The sequence below is a fragment of the Chlamydomonas reinhardtii genome, chromosome 10 (genome assembly GCF_000002595.2).
Source record: "Chlamydomonas reinhardtii strain CC-503 cw92 mt+ chromosome 10, whole genome shotgun sequence".
Classification (NCBI taxonomy): Eukaryota; Viridiplantae; Chlorophyta; class Chlorophyceae; order Chlamydomonadales; family Chlamydomonadaceae; genus Chlamydomonas; species Chlamydomonas reinhardtii.
In genome coordinates this window covers 4,022,522-4,042,931 of record NC_057013.1, presented here as the reverse complement: position 1 = coordinate 4,042,931, position 20,410 = coordinate 4,022,522, and the positions used below count along the sequence as shown (strand labels likewise).

Here is a 20,410-nt window from a genome sequence, read left to right as displayed (position 1 = left end):
ACAGAAGAATGCGCCTGTGATGAGAATACAGTCTATTTGCGGCCCTCTCAAGCAAGCGGGCCTAGGGTCTACAAGCGCAGCTGTCTAAATAGCGTAGATTTATATCGAGGAGACTGCAGCCATTTTGCTTCAGAAGGTCTGTGGAAGAACCCTTCCGTCTGCTTCTGTTCATCCGCTCACGGCCACAGTGCCTGCTAGTATCAACAATGATTGATGCCTACGCGTACTTCTGAGCCGGCAACGCGTGGAAGGGTAAGCCTTACTCGGTTCGGGGGACTTCTGAATTTAGTCTCCTCGTAGTGCTCGCTAGCAGGCGCTAATGAAGGGCTGATGGATACCAGGCGATGATTAGAATACAGAAGGGCCAACACCTTTTCAACATCTTTTGAAAGAACTGAAGCTCTGCACCGCGTGCTGTTCTGGGTGCGAGCCGTGCGCTTTTGTGCGCTGCGATCCACAAAAATCTAGAACTATGCTCAAGCTTTGCTCCTATTGTGCGCTTGCGGGGCATCGCCGCCTGGACAGGGTCGCCTTGAATCGCTAGGAGCGGCCGCCAGGTCCAGCGCTAGGCTTAGAGTGTGACACCCTGAACCTACAGGAATTGTGATGAAAAGAAGCCTGAATTGCGAGGACAGCGCGGATGGCGCCGACTCGGCTTCCCCCAGGCCTAGCGCTGCACACGACTGTGTTACGGAGACCCAGGGGCCCGCTGCCTCCGCGTGCTCGACCCACATGCTGCTGGCGCACCCCCAGTCTGACTCAAGCACGGGCGCCGCCATGAGGTCTGAGGGTACCTCACAGACTGTTTCCGCAGCGTCTGCAGCATCAGGCTCGGCGGGGGGCTCGGTGGAAGGGACAGCCCTGGACAGCGGTGCTGCGATCTGTAGTGGGGGCGCGCCGAGCAGCGGACCTACTCCGCAAGGACGGAGGCGGACGGGGCGAAGAGCGGTGAGTTACAAGCTGAGAGCTGCGATGGGCGGGTTTTTGATCATGGGGGCAGCCAAGACCGGGACGTTTGGGAATTGGTGAGAGGCAAGCTAAGAGGGGCACCTGGCTGGTGTGGCCTGTGAGCGGCGGCGTTGATCAGTATTTTGTGGTTGCCCAGGAGCTGAAATCCGGCACACGTGCTTATTCTTGCACTTACATACTGATAACGTTGCAGGCACCGATGCAGCCGGAGGACCCCTGGGAGGCCTTCTGCCGGGAAAGCTGGATCCCCACACTGGAAAACAGCTTTGGTCCCGACTGGCGGCAGCACTGCCCTGGGGAGGTGGCGGCGCTCATGCAATGGGCCGTCGCCACCCGGACTGGCGTGCCCGCGGCCACCGCTGCTGCAATTCAGCGGGTGCAGAGCCAGCCGGTAATGCAGCCGGCCGCGCTGCAACCGCAACCGCTGCAGCAGGGCAGCCAGCTTCAACAGCAGCAGCAGTTGCTGCAGCAAGCCATGCATGCGCTGCTCCTACCAGTGCCAGGTCAGCAACAGCAGCAGCACGTGGACGTCACACAGCTTGGGCAAGGTTCGCCGTTCGTCATAGCGGCCATCCTGACGGCTCCCGGGGGCATATCAGCGCCGCTCGCCATCGGCACGCAGGTTCTGGGAGCCATGGTAGGGAAGCAGCAACAGCAGCCACCGCAGCAGGTGCAGGAGGCGGGCAACGCACGTTGTGCGGCGCCCTTGCCGGCAGCTGCAACACCTGTGACCAGCGGTCGCCCTGGCGGCGTGGAGGCAGCCGGCTGTGAAGAGGCGGGCCTGCTGCAACTGCTGCAGCGTGGGCTAGAGGCGCGCCTGGCGGTGCAGCCTGTGCTTAGTACGCCGCGGGTTGCCCCAGTTGCTCCAGATGCGTCCCGGGCTGTGCCAGGGGCCGCTCTAATGGGCAGTGGCCGGGTTGAGTCAGGTACAGCTCCCACACCAACGGCCGTAGTAGCTGCGCGGGCGAGTATGGGCATCACCAGCAGCACCAGCGGTTCCGGCCGCACGCTACCGGTGCTGGACTTGTCTCGGCCGCCGCAGCCACCCGTGCTGGAAGCCGATGGCTCGGAGGCGAGCGCGTCCAGCGGGGACAGTGGGAGGAGCGCGGTGACCGGAGCTGTACTTGACTTAGGCACATCATTCGCAGGTACGAGGAACTTACGTGGGGCTGTTTGATGGGTTGTTTGTACGTTGCCAGGCTTTCACCCTGCAGTTGTGTTACGGCACGCAGGCCGCGGCGGTACCGACGTGACTGCAGGCTCACCGTCTGCCGTCGCTGAGGCAGCGCTCCGGCTTGCGTACCGTTCCCCCACGGCACCCTCCAGCATAGGAGCCGGCGCTGCTGTGAGCAGCGGCAGCAGTGACGGTGGCAGCACCGCGGCTGCAGCCACAACTGCTACAGCGGCGCTACAGCTTGACTCGCCGCTGACGCTGGCCGCGGCTGACGGCTCTGCCTCACCGCTATACAACATACAGCTGCCCGACGGGTCGCTGCTGCCCGTGCAAATAGTGCCGCTGCAGGTGTCGCTTGGCGGCGCCGCAGGGGCCGGGGGCGTGGGTGCGGCAGGCGGCGCCGGTGCTGCGCCCGCAGCGTCGGCGTTGGCGTCTTCCACGGCAGTTTCCGGCGCGGATGCGGGCGCGGCACTTGACCTGCGGGCGCTACTCGGCGGCATGTTGGGCGGCAGCGCAGGCGACTCACCGTCAGGCGCTGGCGCAGGTGACTCGGCGGCGATCACGGCGGCTCTGGGGGAGGGTGCGGACCTTGACGGGCTGCTCGGAGGCCTGCGCGGCCTTGCCACCATGATGGGTGGCTGGGCTGGCGCTGGCAGTCTCAGCGGCGTGCCTTCCAGCTCTGCTGCAGGCGGCGAAAGCCCGAGTTCCGCGGAGCAGGCCGCCGGCTCCAACCCGCTGAGCAACTTCGGCGGCCTCGTTAACCTTTCTGCGGCTGGCCTGGGCCTAGGCCTGGGCGGCGGGCTATTCGGCCTCGGCATGGGCATGGGCGGGTTTGATGGGCTGATCTCGGGCGGAGGGCCCGCGCCCGGGGGTGTCGGCGCCGGTGGTGGGCTGCTGATGGAGCTGCTGAACCGCAGCGATGCCGCGGGCCGGCTGCCCCTCCACGCAGCGGCTGCAACCGGGAGGGCGACGGTGGTTGAGCGGCTGCTGGCGCTGGGCTGTGACCCCGCACGCCGCCTGGAGCGGGACTTCCTTGCCCCACAGCAGCAGCAGGGGGGTCAGGAGGGGGGCCCGGCGCAGCACGGCGGGACGGAAGGCGGGGCCGTCACATGCCATGACAACAATGACGGCTACTCCGATGGCAGCGGCGGCGATGGCGGGGAAGATGAGGAGGGGGAGGTACTGGAGCACGAGGCCAGTATACCTCAGTTTCCCTTCGCGGCAGCAGCGGAGCCCTGCGGCGCTGGCGGTGCTGGCGGCAACGGGGCGGGTAGCGCCGTGAGCGTGGCGGCGGCTGCGCGGCAGGGGCTGGCGGTCGCGCTGGACGTGCTGGGGGACCGACTCGACCCGGAGCAGCTGCACTACCTGGCTGGTGGGTGGGGTTGTTTCTTCATGCCCAGTAAGATAAGCATCAGACGCGACGATGCAGTCCATGACACGCCAATAGCCGTATAGCCGTTATACTCATGTGTCGTTTGGGAGGTGGTGGGATATGCTTACAGGACAAAGTTGTGAGCACGGGGCTTGCATGGTTAAGGGTTTACGGCAATGGGTGAAGGGCAAGCTTAGTTGTGTGTGATGGCACAAATGCGTACTGAAGCAACGTGCTTACTGTTGTGCAGGCAAATACGCGGAGCAGCATCTGTGGACACCTGGGGGCGCGGCGGTCGGAGCAACCGCCCTCCCACCGCCGATATCGCCGATGATCACACGCGTTGCGCACGGGCAAGGCCATGAGGAGAGCGCCGATGTGCAGGATGCGTACGCGGCCACCGCCAGCCGCGGCAGTAGCAGCACTCGGCTGGGCGTCAGGCGCCGCAACCGGCGCAGGTCGCCTGCATCAGCAGGCGATGAAGCGCCAACTGCGCCAGCCGCTGTGCCGGCGGCGCAGCAGAAGCGCTTTGACTCGTGTTCGCCGCCTGTGTCGGGGTCAGGTCAGCGCGGGAGCGAGGCGGGCGAGCATGGTGATGGGGATGGAGACGGGGGTGAGCGCAGTGCTGACACCAGCGGCGCTGCAGCCGCCAAGCGCACAGCTGGGGAGCGGCGGAAGCGGCACGGCGACTCGCCAAGCAGGCCATATGAGGAAGAGCCGAGGCGTGGAGGAGTCAACAGTGGGATCAGCAGCCGTGCTGAGGGCGGGGCCGGGCATCGGGCCCCGGGTGCGGCAGCAGCAGCGGCGAGCAGTGTGCAGGGCTCCGGTCCAGCAGATGTGGCCAAGGCGGGTGTGTCAGGCAGGATTCTGGCCGCAGCAACCGCAGCTGGCCGCCGACGGCCCCGTCGGCTGGCACCGCCTGCACAACGGGCCGGGACATCTGCCGCAGCAAGTGCAGGGAAGCACAAGCGGCCTGCTGACGGGGACGCGGACGAGGCAGGCGGGCCCAGCGCAGGCAACAGCGATACCCGCCGCAGCGGCGGGGCCGCCGCCGCCATATCTCCGGAAGGGGACTTTGGCAGTGAGAGTGACGGCGTTCCGTACGATGAAAACCAGGAGGTCCTGATTTTGCGATATGGAGACAGCCCTGATGACACGGAGCAGGGCGGGGCGCGCAGGCGGCTGGGCGGCACGGAGCAGGGCTGGGACGATGGCAGCGAGGAGGAAGAAGAGGAGGGCGAGTGGCACGAAGGCGGCGACGCTGGCACCGGCGTGGTGGGCATCCTGCAGGTGCGCGTCTTCATGTCCTGCTGATACGCTGGTTGCATGCCGCCCGTGATTACCTGCGCCCCTTGGTAGGTAATGAGGGGAACAACACCCCTCTGCGATGCAAACAGGGCATGGGCGCGGCGGCGCTTGATCAGCTCGGTGCGCTGGCTGCGGCTGCGGGTATGCCATTGGATGCGCTGGGCGGCCTGGCACACGTCAAGGGTGGCAGCAGCGGTAGCGGTACCGGCGCCGGCGCCAATGGGCCTGTCACCAGGCCCCAAGCCGCTGGCACGGACGTCCTAGGCGCCGGTGTCAGCGGTCGCGGCAGCGGCAGCAGCGCCGCTCTGTCGCACAGTCTGGTGGCGGCGCTTGGCCGCCGCGCTGGCAGCGGCGTGATGCCGGCGTTCGCGGCGCCGCCGTCCTTCCGCGGCGCCTCACCGCTGCACCTCGCTGCGGCGCACGGGCACATGACCGTGTGTGATGTGCTGCTGCGGGCGCCCGGCACCGACCCGGGCGCCAAGACCGAGCAGGTGTGCTGTGGGCGATTGCAAGGGTGCAGTGCGCTGTGCAGAGTCTTGTTGCCCGCACGCACGCGTGCCGTATGTATCCTTGCAAGTGCACATGCAAGTGCACATGCTTCTGCTGTGTTCGAAGCGCGCCATTTTTTGACCTGCATATCTGCACAGGGCTGCACGGCGCTGCACATGGCCGCGCGGAACGGCCACGAGGCTGTGGTGGGTCTGCTGCTGCGCTACACGTCGCCGCCGCCACAGTCGCAGCCGCAGCCGCCGGGCGGGGCCGCGCCTGGCTCGGGTGCCGCGCCCGCGGATGCCGGCCAGCAGCCAGCGCCCGGCAGTGGAGGCGGCGCCGGCTCCGGGCAGCTGCAGGTGGACGCGGCAGATGGCCAGATGCGCACTGCCCTGCACTACGCCGCTGCTATGGGGCACTGGCGCGTGGTGGAGGAGCTGTGGCCCAGGTGCGGTGGGGCAATGCTTGGCCGCGCGGGCTTCTGCAAGGTTTGATGTCAAGCGTGCTCCCTGTTCGCAGCAGGCTGCCGTACTCATGCGCTTGAAATTTTGCTTTGCAACCGACAGGGGCGCGGCGATTGATGTGGCGGATGCATCGGGCCGCACGCCGCTGCACTACGCGGCCGGCGGTGGGCACGTGGAGTCGGTTGGCAAGCTGATCATTGCGGGCGCGGGCGTGGGGCTGCAAGACGCCCAGGGCTACACCCCCGCGCACCTGGCGGCGATGCACGGCCACGCCGAGGTGCGGCGGCCTCACATGATTGCCAGCATCTTACCGCGCCACCCTTGACACCCGTTCCTAGCAAGGTCAGAGCGCGGGGCACGTGCTGGGCCTGAACATCCTGCATCTTGTGCGTGGGGGTATGTGCATGTCACACGCAGGTGCTAGAGAAGCTGCTCCTGGCGGGCTACGAGGCGGACACGCTGGGCGGCCCTTGCGACGACTCGACCGATGCCGGACTCGCCTGCACACCGCCGGCTGGCGCAGCGCTCGCTCCAGGCAAGGCGGCGCTACAGCCCCAAACCGCTGGTGCGGACGGCGGCGCGGCTGCAGCACCCGCCACTGATGGCACTGCCAGCTGTAGCAGCAGCAGCAGCAGCAGCAGCAGCAGTGGCAGCACCGGCGCTTCCGCCGCAGCCGGCGGGCATACGGCGCTGCACCTGGCGGCGTCGCAGGGTCACTGTGCGGCGGTGGCGGTGCTGCTTCAGCACGGCGGCGCGGTGTGTGTGGGGCGGCGCGACTGGCGCGGCTGCACGCCGCTGCTGCGGGCGGCAGAGGGCGGCCACCGCGGAGCCTTTGAGCTACTGCTCATGGTGCGTGCCCTTTGTATGCGAGATGGTGCGATGTACATGGCAGTGTGCATGGGCCACTATTGTAGAGGTGAAGTTAGGTCCGTTATGATTGCCTTTTGTTGTCATGTGTCCGCGCGTGTGTAAGGTTGTGTTGCACCTGACCTGGGGTTTGGCACGCAGCACGGATCGGACCCCTGGGCCACCGATGCCGCCGGCGCCACCGTGCTGCACTTTGCCGCGCGCGGCGGCAGCCTGGCCATTGTCCGGCGGCTGCTGCAGCTGGAGCAGCTGGAGCAGCTGGACCGGCAAGCGCAGCGGCGGCAGGAGGCGGACGGCGCGGAGGCCGGGGCGGGTGGAGAGGCTGCGAGTGGGCAGCCCCGTGCGCCGAGGTTGAGCCTGGCCGCGGCCAGGAACGGCCAGCTTCCGCTGCACTGGGCGGCGGCGTGGGGGCGTGCCGAGGTGGTAGAGGTGCTGCTGGAGCTGGGGCCGGAGGCCGGCGGGGACCCGCTGTGGCAGGTGGGTTGCTGCGCGCGGGCTGTAGCATGGGCGGCCGGCTGGTCCTGGAGGGAAAACTTTGTGAAAGGGACGCTGTACGAAGTCGCGCGGCCGGGATGGTGCCACGCCGTGTGTCGGAGTTTGAGGGGTGACTCGCCAACTCTTTGTCCCCGTGGGTTCTCGTGCTCGTATCCACGTTACGAAACTACGGATGGCACTTCTCCTGCCGATACAGGACGCCTCTGGCGCAACGCCGTGGCACCTGGCCGCTGCTCGCGGCTCCGGCGCGGTGCTCCGAGTCTTCTTGGACCAGCCGCTGCAGCCGCCGCAGCTGCAGCCGCAGCGCGGCGCCACCGTCGCTGCAGCTACAGCCGACCCCGATAGCTCCCAGTCAGTTGCTGATGCAGCCGCTTCCGACGCGCGCGTGTTGCGCCGCGCCGTGCCCGTGGCTATTGAGGCGCGCGACGGTCGCGGCCGCACGGCCTTGCACTGCGCTGCCGACTGCGATGCTGGGCCGGTGGTGCCGCTGCTGCTGGCAGCTGGTGCGGACCCGGCGGCCGTGTGCGGCCGTGGCCGCACTCCGCTGCACTGCGCGGCGCAGGGCGGCATGCTGGGCGTGATGACGCTGCTGCTCGGCCGCATGGCGCCACAGGACGTGAACCGCCGGGTGCGTGTGCGCTTGTGTTTGTGTGCGTGTGCTCGTGTGTGTCCGCGCGCGTGACCCGCAATGGTTTTTCGTGTACGTATTCAAGGGTGATGTGCGCGGCTGCGGTCTTTCTCGTCTGGTCTCGTTTGCCGAAGCGGTGCGCCCCCATGATGTTGCGTTGTCGCAGGACCTGGCGGGCTGGACGGCGCTGCACCACGCGGCCGACAAGAGCAGCGCCGACATGACCTCGCAGCTGCTGGCCGCTGGCGCCTCGCCGCACGCCGCCACCGCCGCCGGCCTCACGCCCTGTCATCTGGCCGTGCGCCGCCGCTGCCTGCAGCAGGTGTACAGCAATCAACCCATGCAGCAGCAGCAGCAGCAGCAGCAGCAGCCGGACCCTGTGGAGCTGCTTCTGAAGGCGGGCGCAGACCCGCGCGCGCGCGACGCGCAGGGCTGCACGCCGCTGCATTTTGCGGCTCTGAGCGGCGACGTGGCGCTGTTTGAGCGCCTGCTGGCGGCGGCTACTGTGGCGGAGGGGGATGGCCAGGGCAGTGCAGGGCACCAGGTGCAGCAGCAGCAGCAGCGGAGAGGGCTGCCGGCGGCGTTGCGGCTGCGAGACGCCCGCGGCTACTCCCTGCTGCACTATGCGGTCGAGGGTGCCAATATGGCCATCATATCGCGCCTGCTGGCGGCAGGCCTGGCCGAGGCGCCGACAGCGGCTGCGCTCAGTGCTGCAGCGCTAGTTCCTGTGGCCGTGGCGGCGCAGGGGCTGCCGTCCGCAGTCCTCGCCGCCAGCGACGGAGCAAGCAGCGCGGCTGCGGCCACAGCGTCGCCAGCCAGCGGGGCGCACACGCCCTCGACTCCCGACATCGCCGAGTCGCCGCCTGCGTCATCTTCGGGCCCGGACTCCGCGGCCGCTGGTGGCCAGGCGCCGCCGCCGCCGCCCATGTCGGCCCTGCACCTCGCCTGCAAGCTGTGCCAGCCCGAGGCCGTGGAGCTGCTCCTGGCTGCAGGCTACGGCGCCTGCGAGCGAGCGGCCACGGGCGGCCAGGCGCCGCTGCACTTTGCAGCGATGGGCCCCGCGCCGCCCGCGATCACCGACCTGCCCTCGCCGCGAAGCCCAGCGCCCAGCCCGGCGCCTGGCGCTCCTCCAACGGCGGCCGATGAGGGCGTGGAGAGCCCGCACACGCCCTCGCCGCTGACTCCGCACGCACGGGGCTCTGGGCAGGCGAGCGGCACGCTGGCTTCGCCGGAGGGCGCAGCCAGTGCGGGTCAGTCCGCCCCCAGTGCGCCGGGGCGGTCGGATGCGGCCACGTCGACCGAGCTGGTGGCCCCTCCTGCCGCGCGCCCGCAAAGCGCCCCTCCGCAGCCGCAGGCACTGCAGTCGCGGGCGGCGCGGCTGCGGCCCCCGGGGCTGCTGCACGCGTGCCAGGTGCGCGTGGCAGAGGCGCTGCTGGCGGCGGGCGCGGACCCACGTGTACACGACGCGTACGGCAGGTCACCGCTGTCGTACGGCGCCGGCGCCGGCAACCCGGCCCTAGTGGCGCGGCTGCTGGCGGCGGGATGCGACCCGCTACAGCCGGACTGCAAGGTGGGTGGGACGTGCACTGGTGTGATGTGCGATTGGCGCGGTGCCGTTGAATGCCGTAGACCAGGTGTTGGGCGTTTGGGAGATGCACGCGCTGCACAGGTGTGCACTGCTCAAGCTTTCCATTCGTGCTGCAACGCAGGGACTGACCCCGCTGCACTGGGGTGCTGCTGGAGGCTGCGCCGAGGTCGTAGCAGCTCTATTGGCGGCGCCCGCGCTTGCATCCCCCTCCACACCCAGCACTTCGGCCGCTGCCTCTGGCTATGGCAGCCAGGCTGAGCGGCTGATGGCGCTGGACGATGCCGGCCGCATGCCGCTGCACTGGGCAGCGGAGCGCGGCGCAGCGGGAGCCGTGGCGGTGCTGGCCGGCGCCATGCTGGCAGTGGCGTCGCCCTCATCCGCAGTCGCAGCTCCGGCAGGTGCCGCCGCCGCAGCCGCTCCACCTAGCAGCGGCACGCCGGCGGGATCGCCAGCTGGACAGGGCGCGGCGCCTGCAGCCGCAGCTGCGACGACCAACAGCGCAGTTGCAAACGGCGCCGGCGGCGGCAACGCACTGGTGGCGGCGGCCCCGGGTGCCAACCTGCTGCACGCGCCTGACGGGCGCGGCTGCAGCGCGGCGCAGCTGGCGGCTGCGGGCGGCCACGTGGAGGTGGTGGCCCGGCTGCTGGAGGCGGCGGGCCGCGCGGCGGGCGGCGGCGGCGGCGGCGGTGGCGAAGCTGGCGGCGTGGGACTGAGTGCGCTGCACCTGGCGGCTCAGAACGGACTGGACCAGGTAGGTTGCTGGGAGCGATGCGGAATAGCACAGCGTTTGTATGGTTTCGAAGAGCATAACAGGTGGCTAGGATACGACATGATTCCAGTTGATGCCAACAAGAAGAAATCCTCACGATCCCCCCCCTCCTTTATTCTTATCCAGGTTGTGTCACAGCTGTGCCAGGTGCCCAGCTGTGACGTGAACGCGCGCGACAGCGAGGGCCGCACGCCGCTGGCGCTGGCCGCCGGCCGCGGCCTCGCGGGCATCGTGGGCCGGCTGCTGGCGGCGGGCGCCGACCCCAACCTGGCCTCCACGGACGGGCTGCTGCCGCTGCACGCGGCGGCGGGCGGCGGTCACCTGGACTGCGTGGAGCTGCTGCTGGACGCCGGCAGCCTGGTGGGCGGGGCTCGGCATGTGTGCACGGACCTGGCACCGTTAGTGTCCCTGCATGTGTGTGCGCGCGCGAGCATGTGTGTGCGCATGGGCAGGGTGTAATGAAATGATCTTTGTTATCATACTCGGCGTCGTTGTCACCGCGGCTGTGTGCTCCTGCTGTGTGCCGTGTCGGCCGCTGTGTGCAGGTGTCGTATAAGTCGTCCAACGGCGCCACGCCGCTGCACCAGGCGGCGGGCGGCGGCCACGCGGCGGTGTGCGAGGTGCTGCTGGAGGCGGGCTGCCCCGTCATGGGCAGGTGGGGTTGGGGGTGGCCTCACGGAGCCAGCCGAGCCGACTCCCGGACCCCGGGCTGGATGGACAGCGCTTGGACTGGAGGGATGTGTGGCGGTTCCGCACAGACAGGCTATGCCCTCATTCAAGCGTCAAGCGGCAACGGCCCCGGCGCCCAGCGGTCATTCCCACCTGGCCTCTTGCCCTGTCACAGGCTTGCCTCTGGCGCCACGGCGCTCTACTGCGCCGCAGCCGCGGGTTGGGAGGAGGCGGCGGAGGTGCTGCTGCGGGCGGGCAGCGAGGTGGACGCGGCGACCACCTCGGGCTGCACCGCCCTGCACGCGGCCGCCACCAACGGCCATGCCAAGGTGGGCAGGTCGTGTAGTGTGCCTAGCCGCCTGCGCATCCTTAGGTCCAGACGGGAAGCCCAAAGCCTACGCAATCAAGGGGCGTCCTACGAGTTGCTGACACCGCATGCCGCTCCGCACCGCGCTGCACCGCTCCGCGCGGCACAGGTCATGGCACTGCTGCTGACGGAGGGCGCGGACCCGGACGTGGCCACCTCCTCCAACGGCCACACGCCGCTGCATAACGCGGCCAGCGGCGGGCACGTGGACGCGGCGGAGGCGCTCATCGCCGCCGGCGCAGACCTGGACGCCCAGAACAGCGGCAACGGCAACACGCCGCTGCACATAGCGGCCAGCAAGGGTGGGTTGCGGGGCTCGTCGCCGGGCCCGGTGCTGCCCCGTTCCGTAGGATAGCCGATTTGGTGCCGGGTTGGTGAAGGGCTGTAGCGAATCCACGTGGGCACAGCTGCACACCTTGTACAGGTAGGCATGGCAACCCGGCATGTTTGAAGCCGAGAGTTTAGCGTAGCTTTGCGAACACGGTCTGAGCACGTGCTTTCCCCTGCCCCCGCAGGCTACCTGGACCTGGTGGGGCGGCTGGTGGGCGCCGGCGCAGACATGCACGTGCGCAACACCAAGGGCTGGGCGGCGGTGCACAGCGCCGCCAGCGCGGGCTTCTTCGAGGCCGTGCTGCGGCTGGTGCAGGCGGGCGCCAGCTGGAAGCGCGGTCAGGGCGAGGCGGACGTGGTGAAGCTCATCACGCGCAAGACCACGCTGAAGACCTCCTACGTGGAGGGCCGGCTGCGGTTGGCGGAGCGGGAGCGCCACCGCAAGGGCGGCGCCGTGGCGACCGGTGGGGCTGGTGCGGCTGGCGCCGCCTCCGGCACCGCGCAGAGCGGCGCCAGTGGAGGCCCGGCCGGGGGTAGCGCGGCCGCTCGCGGCGTGGCGGCGGTTGCTGGTGCCAGCGCCGCTGGCGCAGGCGCGGGCGGCGGTGCTGGTGGTGGTGGCGGCAGCGGTGGGCTGCTGGAGGAGCTGGCGGCGGCGGCGGATGCAAACATGGCGGCGCTGCTGGAAGAAGAGGCGGCAGCGGCCGCGGCGGCAGCGGAGAAGAAGGCGAAGCAGGCGCAGAAGAAGAGCAAAGGCAAGGGTGCGGCCGGCAAGCAGACGGCCGGCAAGGGGGGGAGCGACAGCGGCACCGGAGAGGCGGCGGCGCAGTCGGACACGGCGGCGCACGATGCTGCACTGCCCGCGCCGACTCCTGACGTGGCCGCCAGCAACGGCAAGGTTACGGCGGGCCCCTCGGAAGCCGACGCAGCCAAGCCAGCACCCGGCGCAGGCACAGGCAGTGGTCCGGCCGCCTCCACCGCAGCGGCTGCCAGTGTGGCGGCCAAGAGCGCAGGCGCTAAGGGCGGCAAGGCAACAAAGAGCGCTGCAGTTGCAGGCGGAGGCAGCAACAGCGCGCCCCAGCCGCAACAGCAGCAGCAGCAGCAATCCGCGGCACACGGCCGCACCCAGGCTGTGCCCTCGGCGGCTGCCTCGGCGGCAGCAGTCGCGCCTCCTCGGGCCACCCCGACAATCAAGTCACTCTCTGTGGACAGCAGCGAGGGCACGAACGCGCTGCCCTCCACCGCAGCCGAGGCTACTAAGAGCTCGCCTTCGACTGCTGTAAGCGCGGCCGCAGCTGGTAAGGCGCAGCCAAGCAAGAACAGCAGGGCGAGTGGCGCAGCCGCTTCCCAGACTTCAAGCGCCGGTCCTGGCGCGGCCGCCGCATTCCACGCTTCCGCTGCTGCGACGCCAACCAAGGCAACAGCAACTAAGCCCCAAAGCACTGCTGCTGGCAGCGCCTCTCCTACGCGCCCTGCCGGCCGCACGATCACCGTCCCCGCAGCCGCTATCATGGCCCCCGCTTCGTTCGCAGCTGCGCAGAGCGCCCGCGGCAGCAAGGGCGCCGCATCGACTTCCGCCGCAGCTGCAAGCAGTGGCAACAGCAGCAGCAACGCTGGCGCAGGCAGCAAGGGCGTGACACTGGCGCAGGTGGTGGCACGTGCCCCTGGTTCCAAAGCTGCCAGCGGCAACGCGCGTGGACCGGCATGGTCTGCAGCGGCAACAGCTGGCGCCCCCGCCGCAGCACCTGCAGGCATGGCCGCCTCATCCGCCGCGGACGCTTGGCCCACGCTCGCAGCTGCTGCCGCGGCCGCTTCGTCTGCGGCATCGGCTCCCACTGCTGGCACCGCGGCCGCTCCGGACTCGGCTGCAGCGCCGGCTTCGCTCCCTGTGCAGCCAGCAGCACAGCAACAGCAGCAGGGTGCTGCGTCCCGCCCGGTAGCCGGCGTGTCATCTGGCACAGGGCCAGTGTCGCAGCAGGCCACAGAGCAGCCCCCGCTGCTGCCAACGCGGCCGCCTCAGCAGCAAGCCGCTGGTCCGGCACAGGCGGCCTACCAACTGCACACGCCGCAGCTCTTCCTCACCCCGCAGCCGCCGCCGCCCCAGCCCCTGCACGGTGGCGCTCTGCCGCCGCTCCCGCCGCTGCCGCCGCTGCCCCCGAACCGCCAGCAGCCGCACAGCAGCCACGCCGCCAGCGCGAGCGCTTCGCCCATCGCGGACTCGCTTCGCCGCATCGGCCTGGGCTCTGGCGTCCAGCCACGGCAGGACTCGCTGCCAGGCTTCCCGCCCAACCTGGGCAGCAGCCTGTCAGGGGGCTACTCCTACCAAGGAAGCGCAGCCGAGACCAGCCAAGGCTTTCTGGGTGTGGGCAGCGAGGAAGTGCAGCTGCCTGCTGCGCTGGTCCGAGCGCTGGGTGGCGCCGACGGTGGCGGCGGCGGCGACAACGGCAACGGAAGCAGTCCTTTCAGCGCCTCGACCGCGCCGGACGCGCCAGGGCCGCGCAACGGCGCGAGCGGTACCTACGACGCGCAAGCGCAGCGCTATCCGCACCAGCAGCAGCACCACCAGCCGCCACTGCAGCAGCAGTCGCCGCCGGTGGACTGGTCCTTTGCGACGGCCTCAACATCCGCCGCCACCTCGGCGGCCATGATGACTGCAGCCGCGGGCGGCGGCGGCGGCGGCCTGGCGCCTCCACTGTCCTCCGCGCCGGACACGCCCTTGTTCGGCACCTCGCCGGCCCTGGCGCCACCTGCCGTACCCAGCGGCTTCACGGGTCTGGGCCTCGGCGCCGGCGGCCCACCACACCTGTACGAGGGTGCGGACCAGGCGCAGCGCCGGCAGGGGCTCGCAGCAGGCGCGCACCATTACGGCCACGGCTACGGGGCTGCGGGCGCCGGCGCGGGCCTTGGCCTGCGCTCCGGCTCAGGCCCGGTGATGCCGTCCGGCGGGCTGGCGGGGATGGGGATGGGCGGCCCCGGCGCGACCGCTGGCTTCAACGCTCGCGGCGACACTTGGGGCGCGGTGCAGGCGGTAATGGCGGACGGCGGCATCGGCGGAGGTTACGGCGACTTGGGCGAGCTGACCGCAGACGGTGGCATACAGTCCAACACCCACGGCCATGGGGCCGGCGGCTATGGGCCTTACGGCCCCCTTTCATCGTCCGCGCCCACGCACGCGCAGCAGCGCCACGCTGGCGGCGGCGGCAATGACACGGCCGGCACGAGCTCGGGCCTGGTGCTGGGCATGGGCGTTGGTCCGGTGCCGCTCGAGCTGCACCAGTGGAGCCGGGTATGGGGCAGCGGCACCGGAGCCGCCGGCGTCGGCCCCGGCGGCATGGGCTCCGGGTTCTTCCGCACAAGCAGCAACACCACGCTACACCCAACCGGCGGCCCTGGTGGCCCAGCTGGCCCCGGAGGAACCAGCACGCCCACGCTGTCGACTGGAGCAGTGGGTGCGGTCGCGGGTAGCGCCGCGGGCACCGGCACTGGTGCCGGTTCCGGTGCTGGGATGGTCTCAGGCAGCCCGCACCACCGCAGCAACTCGGCGTCATCGCTACTGGCGGGTGCGCCGGGAAGCATCTGGTCCTCCGCCGCCGCCAGCTCGGCCGCCGTGGCCAGCGCCTTCGCACCGCCGCTGCCCGACTTCCCTGACACCCTGGTGCCGACAGCCGAGCCGGCGGCCCCGGCGCCGCGGCTGCAGCCGCCGCCTCCGCCGCCCAAGCCGGCGGTGCACCCTGTCGCTGCGGCGGCGGCTGCCCCGGGAGGTGGCAGCCAGTTCCACTGCCCGCTGACGCGGCGGGTGATGATGGACCCGGTGGTTGCGGCGGACGGCTGCACGTACGAGCGTGCTGCTATCATGGATTGGCTGCGCGTGCACGCCACGTCGCCGCTGACCGGTGAGACGCTGGCTAGCCGGGAGGTGGTGCCAAACTTCACCATGCGGGCTGCAATCCAGCTGTTGGCCGGGCAGTAGTCCGCTGGGGTCGTGGCTGGGTCGGTAGGATAGCGCGGCAGTAAGTCAGGCCCGGCAGGAGCAGTGTTTCACCGACCAATTGTCGTGTACGGGTTGGACGGCCGGCCACTGCACGAAACGAGCATCGTGTACAGGCGTGTGAGAGAGCCACACAGGAATTGGCCAAGCTGGAGCTAGTAAGGTGCAATGAGAGAAATCCCAGTCCCCAGCGAGATAAGTGTATTACATTAGGCAGGCGCGAGTGCAAGTTAGTGCCAGGTCAGGAACATTAGAGACAATGCAGGTTGCAGAGAGGTTTAACTGATATTAGGAGTGATCCAGGTGGCCGAGCGTGGAGGCTTTGGTTAGGTTTGGTGATTGCACAGTGCGCAGGTGCACAGAGATGGCATGGCTGTAGCGCGTGATGAGATCAGACCCGTCAGGTCATGAAGCGGCAGGAGAAGAACCTGGGGCGGAAAAGGCATTGTCACAATGAATGCTCTACACGGGTACCTGGCTGTCCCATGAGGCGTGCAGTGCCATGCGCCACCCCAAAGCGACAGGGTCCCCGGGTCTGAGGACCAATGTAAACTTCATGTAGCATAGATTGAGGAACGCCTCTTTGTGCGAGAGTACTTGGGCGGGAAACATGCGAGGCGTGCTATTTGCAGGAGGGGCGGGAGTGTGAATGGGGCGTGCCACGCTGCATTACAGTACCCTAGCCTTAGCCAAGCTATGGCCACCTTCTGGCTGTACTAGAACACAGCTCCAGTTTCAGTCACATAACTTTTGCGATAAACGCTTCTGGAAGGTGCCGCTCAGTTTCTCCGCGATTACGACAAGTGCTTGCCCTTCACAGCTGCTAATATGAGCAATGGAACCAGCAGCTTTCTGTAATTTTAGTTGCAGCGCAGCATATAAGCAGCGCGCGCGATGGAGTCATGCCAAGCAAGTCCAGTTGACTCGCCAACCAGTTGGCATAAGCTGCGACCCGACATCGTCGCACATATAATTAGGGTCGGTGGCCTCAATGCAAACGATGTTGCGTGCAGCCTGCTCCCGCTGGACAAGGCAACGTGCGCTCTGGTACGCTCCCTGGGGTTCTCTGCCACCATCCACGCCGCGAAGGCGGTGCCGCGCTGGGCATTCGCGGCGCGCTGGGGCGCTCCCGGCGCAATGCGTGATATGACTCTGGAGATGCGCCGCAAGCTACTATGCGCCACCGCAGCCAGCGGTGCGTATCACGTTCGAATTGAAGCAATCACCGCCGCCGCCACGGCGCACTGCAGCAATATACCCGTCACTCTTGACATGTGCCTGCCGCAATCACGCAATTCATCCCGCAGGCGACCTGGCAAACCTGGAGCTGGCGCTGTCGGTTGTGGGCTGCCCGCTGGGGCCGGACGTGTTCACAGCCGCCGTGTCTTCTCCCGTCAGCGAGCGGGTCGCGGTCTGGCTGCTGGAGCGCCGCTGCCGAATCGCCGCAGGGCCCGCCCTGGAGGCCCTCGCGCGGTCGGGGCGCATGCACGGCGATCCGCTCTTTGACGACGTGTTCAGTCGTGGAAAATTCAGCACGCCGGTTGACAACCTGCTGTCTCACATCGCCGCTGCGGGCGCGGGGTACATCACAGACAAGGTGCGCGGTTGCTGCGGGACAGGGGACGTCGGCGTTGATCCCCGCAAACATGTAGGCATCACGAAAGAGGCACGAGCCTGGAGACCTGTACTGCCCATTGCGCCTGCACATCATTGCGCACGTCCCTTTCCGCGCACGCAGTTCTCAAGGATGGTGGACGTGTGGCGGAACAACCCCCTCCACCTCGAGGCGGCCATCGCGGCGGCGCGCGGCGGCCATGCCCAGCTGGTGACCTCCATCCTTGACCTGCCACACAGCAGCAGCTGGGTGGGCATGGCGCCTCCTGGCTCGGCAGCTGCTTTGGCGGCCGCAAGCCCAGGCCCAGGCCACAGCCTGGTCACCGCCAGTGCAGGCCTTGGACTAGGCACGCCTGTAGTGGTGGCAGGCGCCAGCAACAATGGCACGCCGAGCTCTACAGCCGCTGTGTCACGCAGCACCAGCATGCAGAAGCGATCGAATGAGGAACAGGTCCAGACCGCGGCCCTTCGGCTGCTGGAGGCGGTGGTGGAGGGGCTGGGGCTCGAGGACATGGCGGCTGTGTATGCGGCCTGGTTTGACCCCTCGGACCCAGCCTACCGCCAGCCGGCCTGGCAGGTGCTGCCATGCGGACGCCGCCGCGGGTGCAACGTGTCGGGCGCATGCAGTGGCAGCAGCAGCCGCGCCCGCAGCCCAAGCCCTACACGACTGGACTTTTCTTCCTTGGCCTTGGGGGAAGCTCCGGGCGCGTGTGGGGGCGAGGAAGCCGCAGCTGCTGCAATGGACACAGGCCAGAGGCGACGAACCAGTGATGCGGTGCCGGCGGTAGGGCGACGGGATGGGGCAGAGGCGCAGCTACAGGCGGCAAGCCTGGCGGTCACTGAGCGCGTGGCCGCGGCCGCGGCACTCGAGCGCAAGCCAGCGGTGGATGAGCTCTTGCTCGCAGCGGCGGCAGGCAGCCGCACGGAAGACTGGACGGCCAAAGTGGTGTGGCTGCTGGGAAGAGGTCACGTGCCACAGCAGTCACCACACCACGCACAGGCGGCGGCGCGTGCGGCGGCCTGCCCTGACGCGCTGGAGCGCCTTCAGTGGCTGCACGCGTACCAGGGAGCAGACGACGGGGTAGCAGGAGCGGGTTGCGAGCATTGGCGGCATCGCTTTCTGGTTTGCTACCCGCGAGTGGCGGCTGAGGCGCTTGCTAACGGGCGGACGGATGCGCTACGGTATGTGCTACGGCTGGCCGGCGCCGGAGCTCCTGGGTTAGTCGCGGGCAGCTCGCCCGCACCGGCTGACTACGGGGCCACCGGCACGCAGTGTCTGCTGGTCGCGCTCGCCACAGAGCATGGTTTGTTTGAGGGTGCGGCCGCGGCGGGCCGGCTCGAGTGTCTACAGCTGCTACATGCCGCCGGCTGCCGCATGCCGTGTCAGGCTATGGCCCTGGCGGCGGCACGCCACGGCCGCGGCTCGGTGCTCCGCTGGCTTCTGGATGTCTACCCAGTGGCGACGTCAATGTCGCCATTGCCAGGGTCGCCGTCGCCATCCGCACCGGCAACGGCCGTCTCACCGCCTGGTGTGCGACTGGCACCGGCGCTGTGCACGGCGGCCGCGAGGTCTGGGAGCTTGGAGGTGCTGCAGGTGTTGCGGGGGCGCGGCTGCCCCTGGGATGCGGACGCCGTTGTGGCGGCCGCGGAGGCGGGCAGCGAGGCGGTGCTCGAGTACCTGGTGGTACAGGGCTGCCCGGCGCCGGTGGGTGGGACGTACAGCTTGTCTAATGCCGCTCACTGCGCCTTCATGCCGGCCACCGTGACGGGGGCAGATGTTCCTTGTAGTACGGCGTCAACATGCGCCGCCGCCCCTTTTGCGTTTTGTTTGCGCATCTTACGCATCTGATGTCTCTAGCGCTCCCAAACTCCATGTGTGGCTGGGTTGTGAGGTCCGCATGTCCTCACCGCCACCGCCCCCATGCAGTCCGACGAGCGTGTGTACGCCGCGCCCCTGGCCGCCGAGGACTTGCTCACACTGCGCTGCCTGCGCCGCCTGGGGCTGCCCTTCCGCCGCGAGCCGGCCGTGTTCGCTCGGGCCGTGGCAGCAAAACACAGTCTACCGCTGCTGAAGTGGTGAGTTCCAGGATGCTGTTGTAAGATATTATGCGCACGTCTCTGCTACAGGCCAGAACCGACCGTGTGCAACGCAACGAGGGACCGCTTCCTGATAATGTCAAGGGGCACTGCCGTGAACTGGATCGTCGGTTCGTTGTTGCGGCCCGTTCGCAGGCTGTATGAGACGGGCGTGCCTGTGGATCTTGAGGCCCTCCTTGAGCGCGCCCTAGACGGCAACGCGCACGACATGGAGTGGGAGGCATGGCTGCAGTCGGAGCTGGAGGCGAAGAAGCGGCGGCAGCAGGAGCAGGAGGCAGAGCTGGAAGCAGGTGAGGAGCTCGGTGGGCGCCGCCGAGCGGATGGCGGTGTAAGCCCTCACGTACTTCCAGTGGCCTGTCGCCCTGCCTTGTGTCCAGACTAGCAAGCTGTAGCAAGGCCCTCACTCCTCAGGATGCACGTATCTGCCTTGTGACCACGTAGGGCGGTCCAAGGGTGCCAAGTTCAAGGCGGCGATGAAGCGCGCTCTCAGCATCAAGCGCCGAAACGCGCCGCCGCAGCAGCAGCCGAAGCAGAAAGTACCGGTGGCGGCACAGCACTCCCTACTTGCATTGAAGCGCGGCGAATTGTGATTTGGAACTGTTTGATGGTCGGCGTTGCTTATGGTAGCTTCCACTTAGCGGTGGGGGGCATGTGTGAGGCTAGTGGCGAGATGAGGTTGGAGCAGGCGGTTTGTATCGGCTGCCAGAGCGGCTGTGAGCTAGCGCTGCTTGGGCCTCATCACAGGGGCCGCGTTGGGCCGCGACGCCACACGCACCTGATAGCGCAACATGGCTTATACCTCACAACGTTTGGTGGCGGCTCGGTGATCGGCTGGCTTCCGGATCAGCGCTCTGCCGCTGTGCTGTCACAAGGCTGCATGCCACCTGCTCTCCCCGCACAGACAGCAGTTGGCTCCAACCAATCAAATGTGCTGTGGGCGAAACGCCCGCCAAGATGAGACACGATGAGAGGCACGGCCGATGGCGCCGAGTCTTCTAGTGAATACGCGGTCACCCAAGTCTCATCCGTTGGACATCTCCAACCCCTTGCCAGTCTCTACAGTGAGTTATGTCCGGGGTGGGCTAGGTACTGCTACATGTGCTCAGCTGGCTCCGTGACCTGGTTGCACAAGCGCGGCCATAACAGCTGCTGGTGATTACATGCGCTCGCTGGCCGTGTCCTGCCTTTTGGGATATCTTGGGATACGTAGCAAGTAGGTAGAAAG

At 68.3% G+C, this 20,410-nt stretch overlaps 2 protein-coding genes across 2 annotated transcripts; both read left to right on the top strand.

Moving 5' to 3' along the window:
• Positions 1-66: 66 nt before the first annotated feature.
• CHLRE_10g449200v5 (uncharacterized protein) lies at positions 67-16,037 on the top strand. Its single transcript, XM_043066938.1, has 18 exons — positions 67-252; positions 599-948; positions 1,163-2,117; positions 2,202-3,515; positions 3,766-4,805; positions 4,913-5,314; positions 5,471-5,760; positions 5,879-6,053; positions 6,194-6,625; positions 6,785-7,120; positions 7,335-7,766; positions 7,933-9,336; positions 9,476-10,105; positions 10,250-10,483; positions 10,669-10,778; positions 10,968-11,121; positions 11,269-11,461; positions 11,675-16,037. Exons 2-18 carry the CDS (start codon positions 607-609, stop codon positions 15,454-15,456), a joined length of 12,225 nt encoding a protein of 4,074 aa, XP_042920335.1. The 5' UTR covers positions 67-252; positions 599-606; the 3' UTR covers positions 15,457-16,037.
• A 184-nt stretch (positions 16,038-16,221) lies between these two features.
• Positions 16,222-20,402, top strand: CHLRE_10g449150v5 (uncharacterized protein). The gene is made up of 6 exons (XM_043066937.1): positions 16,222-16,669; positions 16,782-17,071; positions 17,213-18,793; positions 19,016-19,164; positions 19,321-19,475; positions 19,627-20,402. The coding sequence occupies exons 1-6, from the start codon at positions 16,612-16,614 to the stop codon at positions 19,773-19,775; spliced, it is 2,382 nt and encodes a 793-aa protein (XP_042920334.1). The 5' UTR covers positions 16,222-16,611; the 3' UTR covers positions 19,776-20,402.
• Positions 20,403-20,410: the final 8 nt, after the last annotated feature.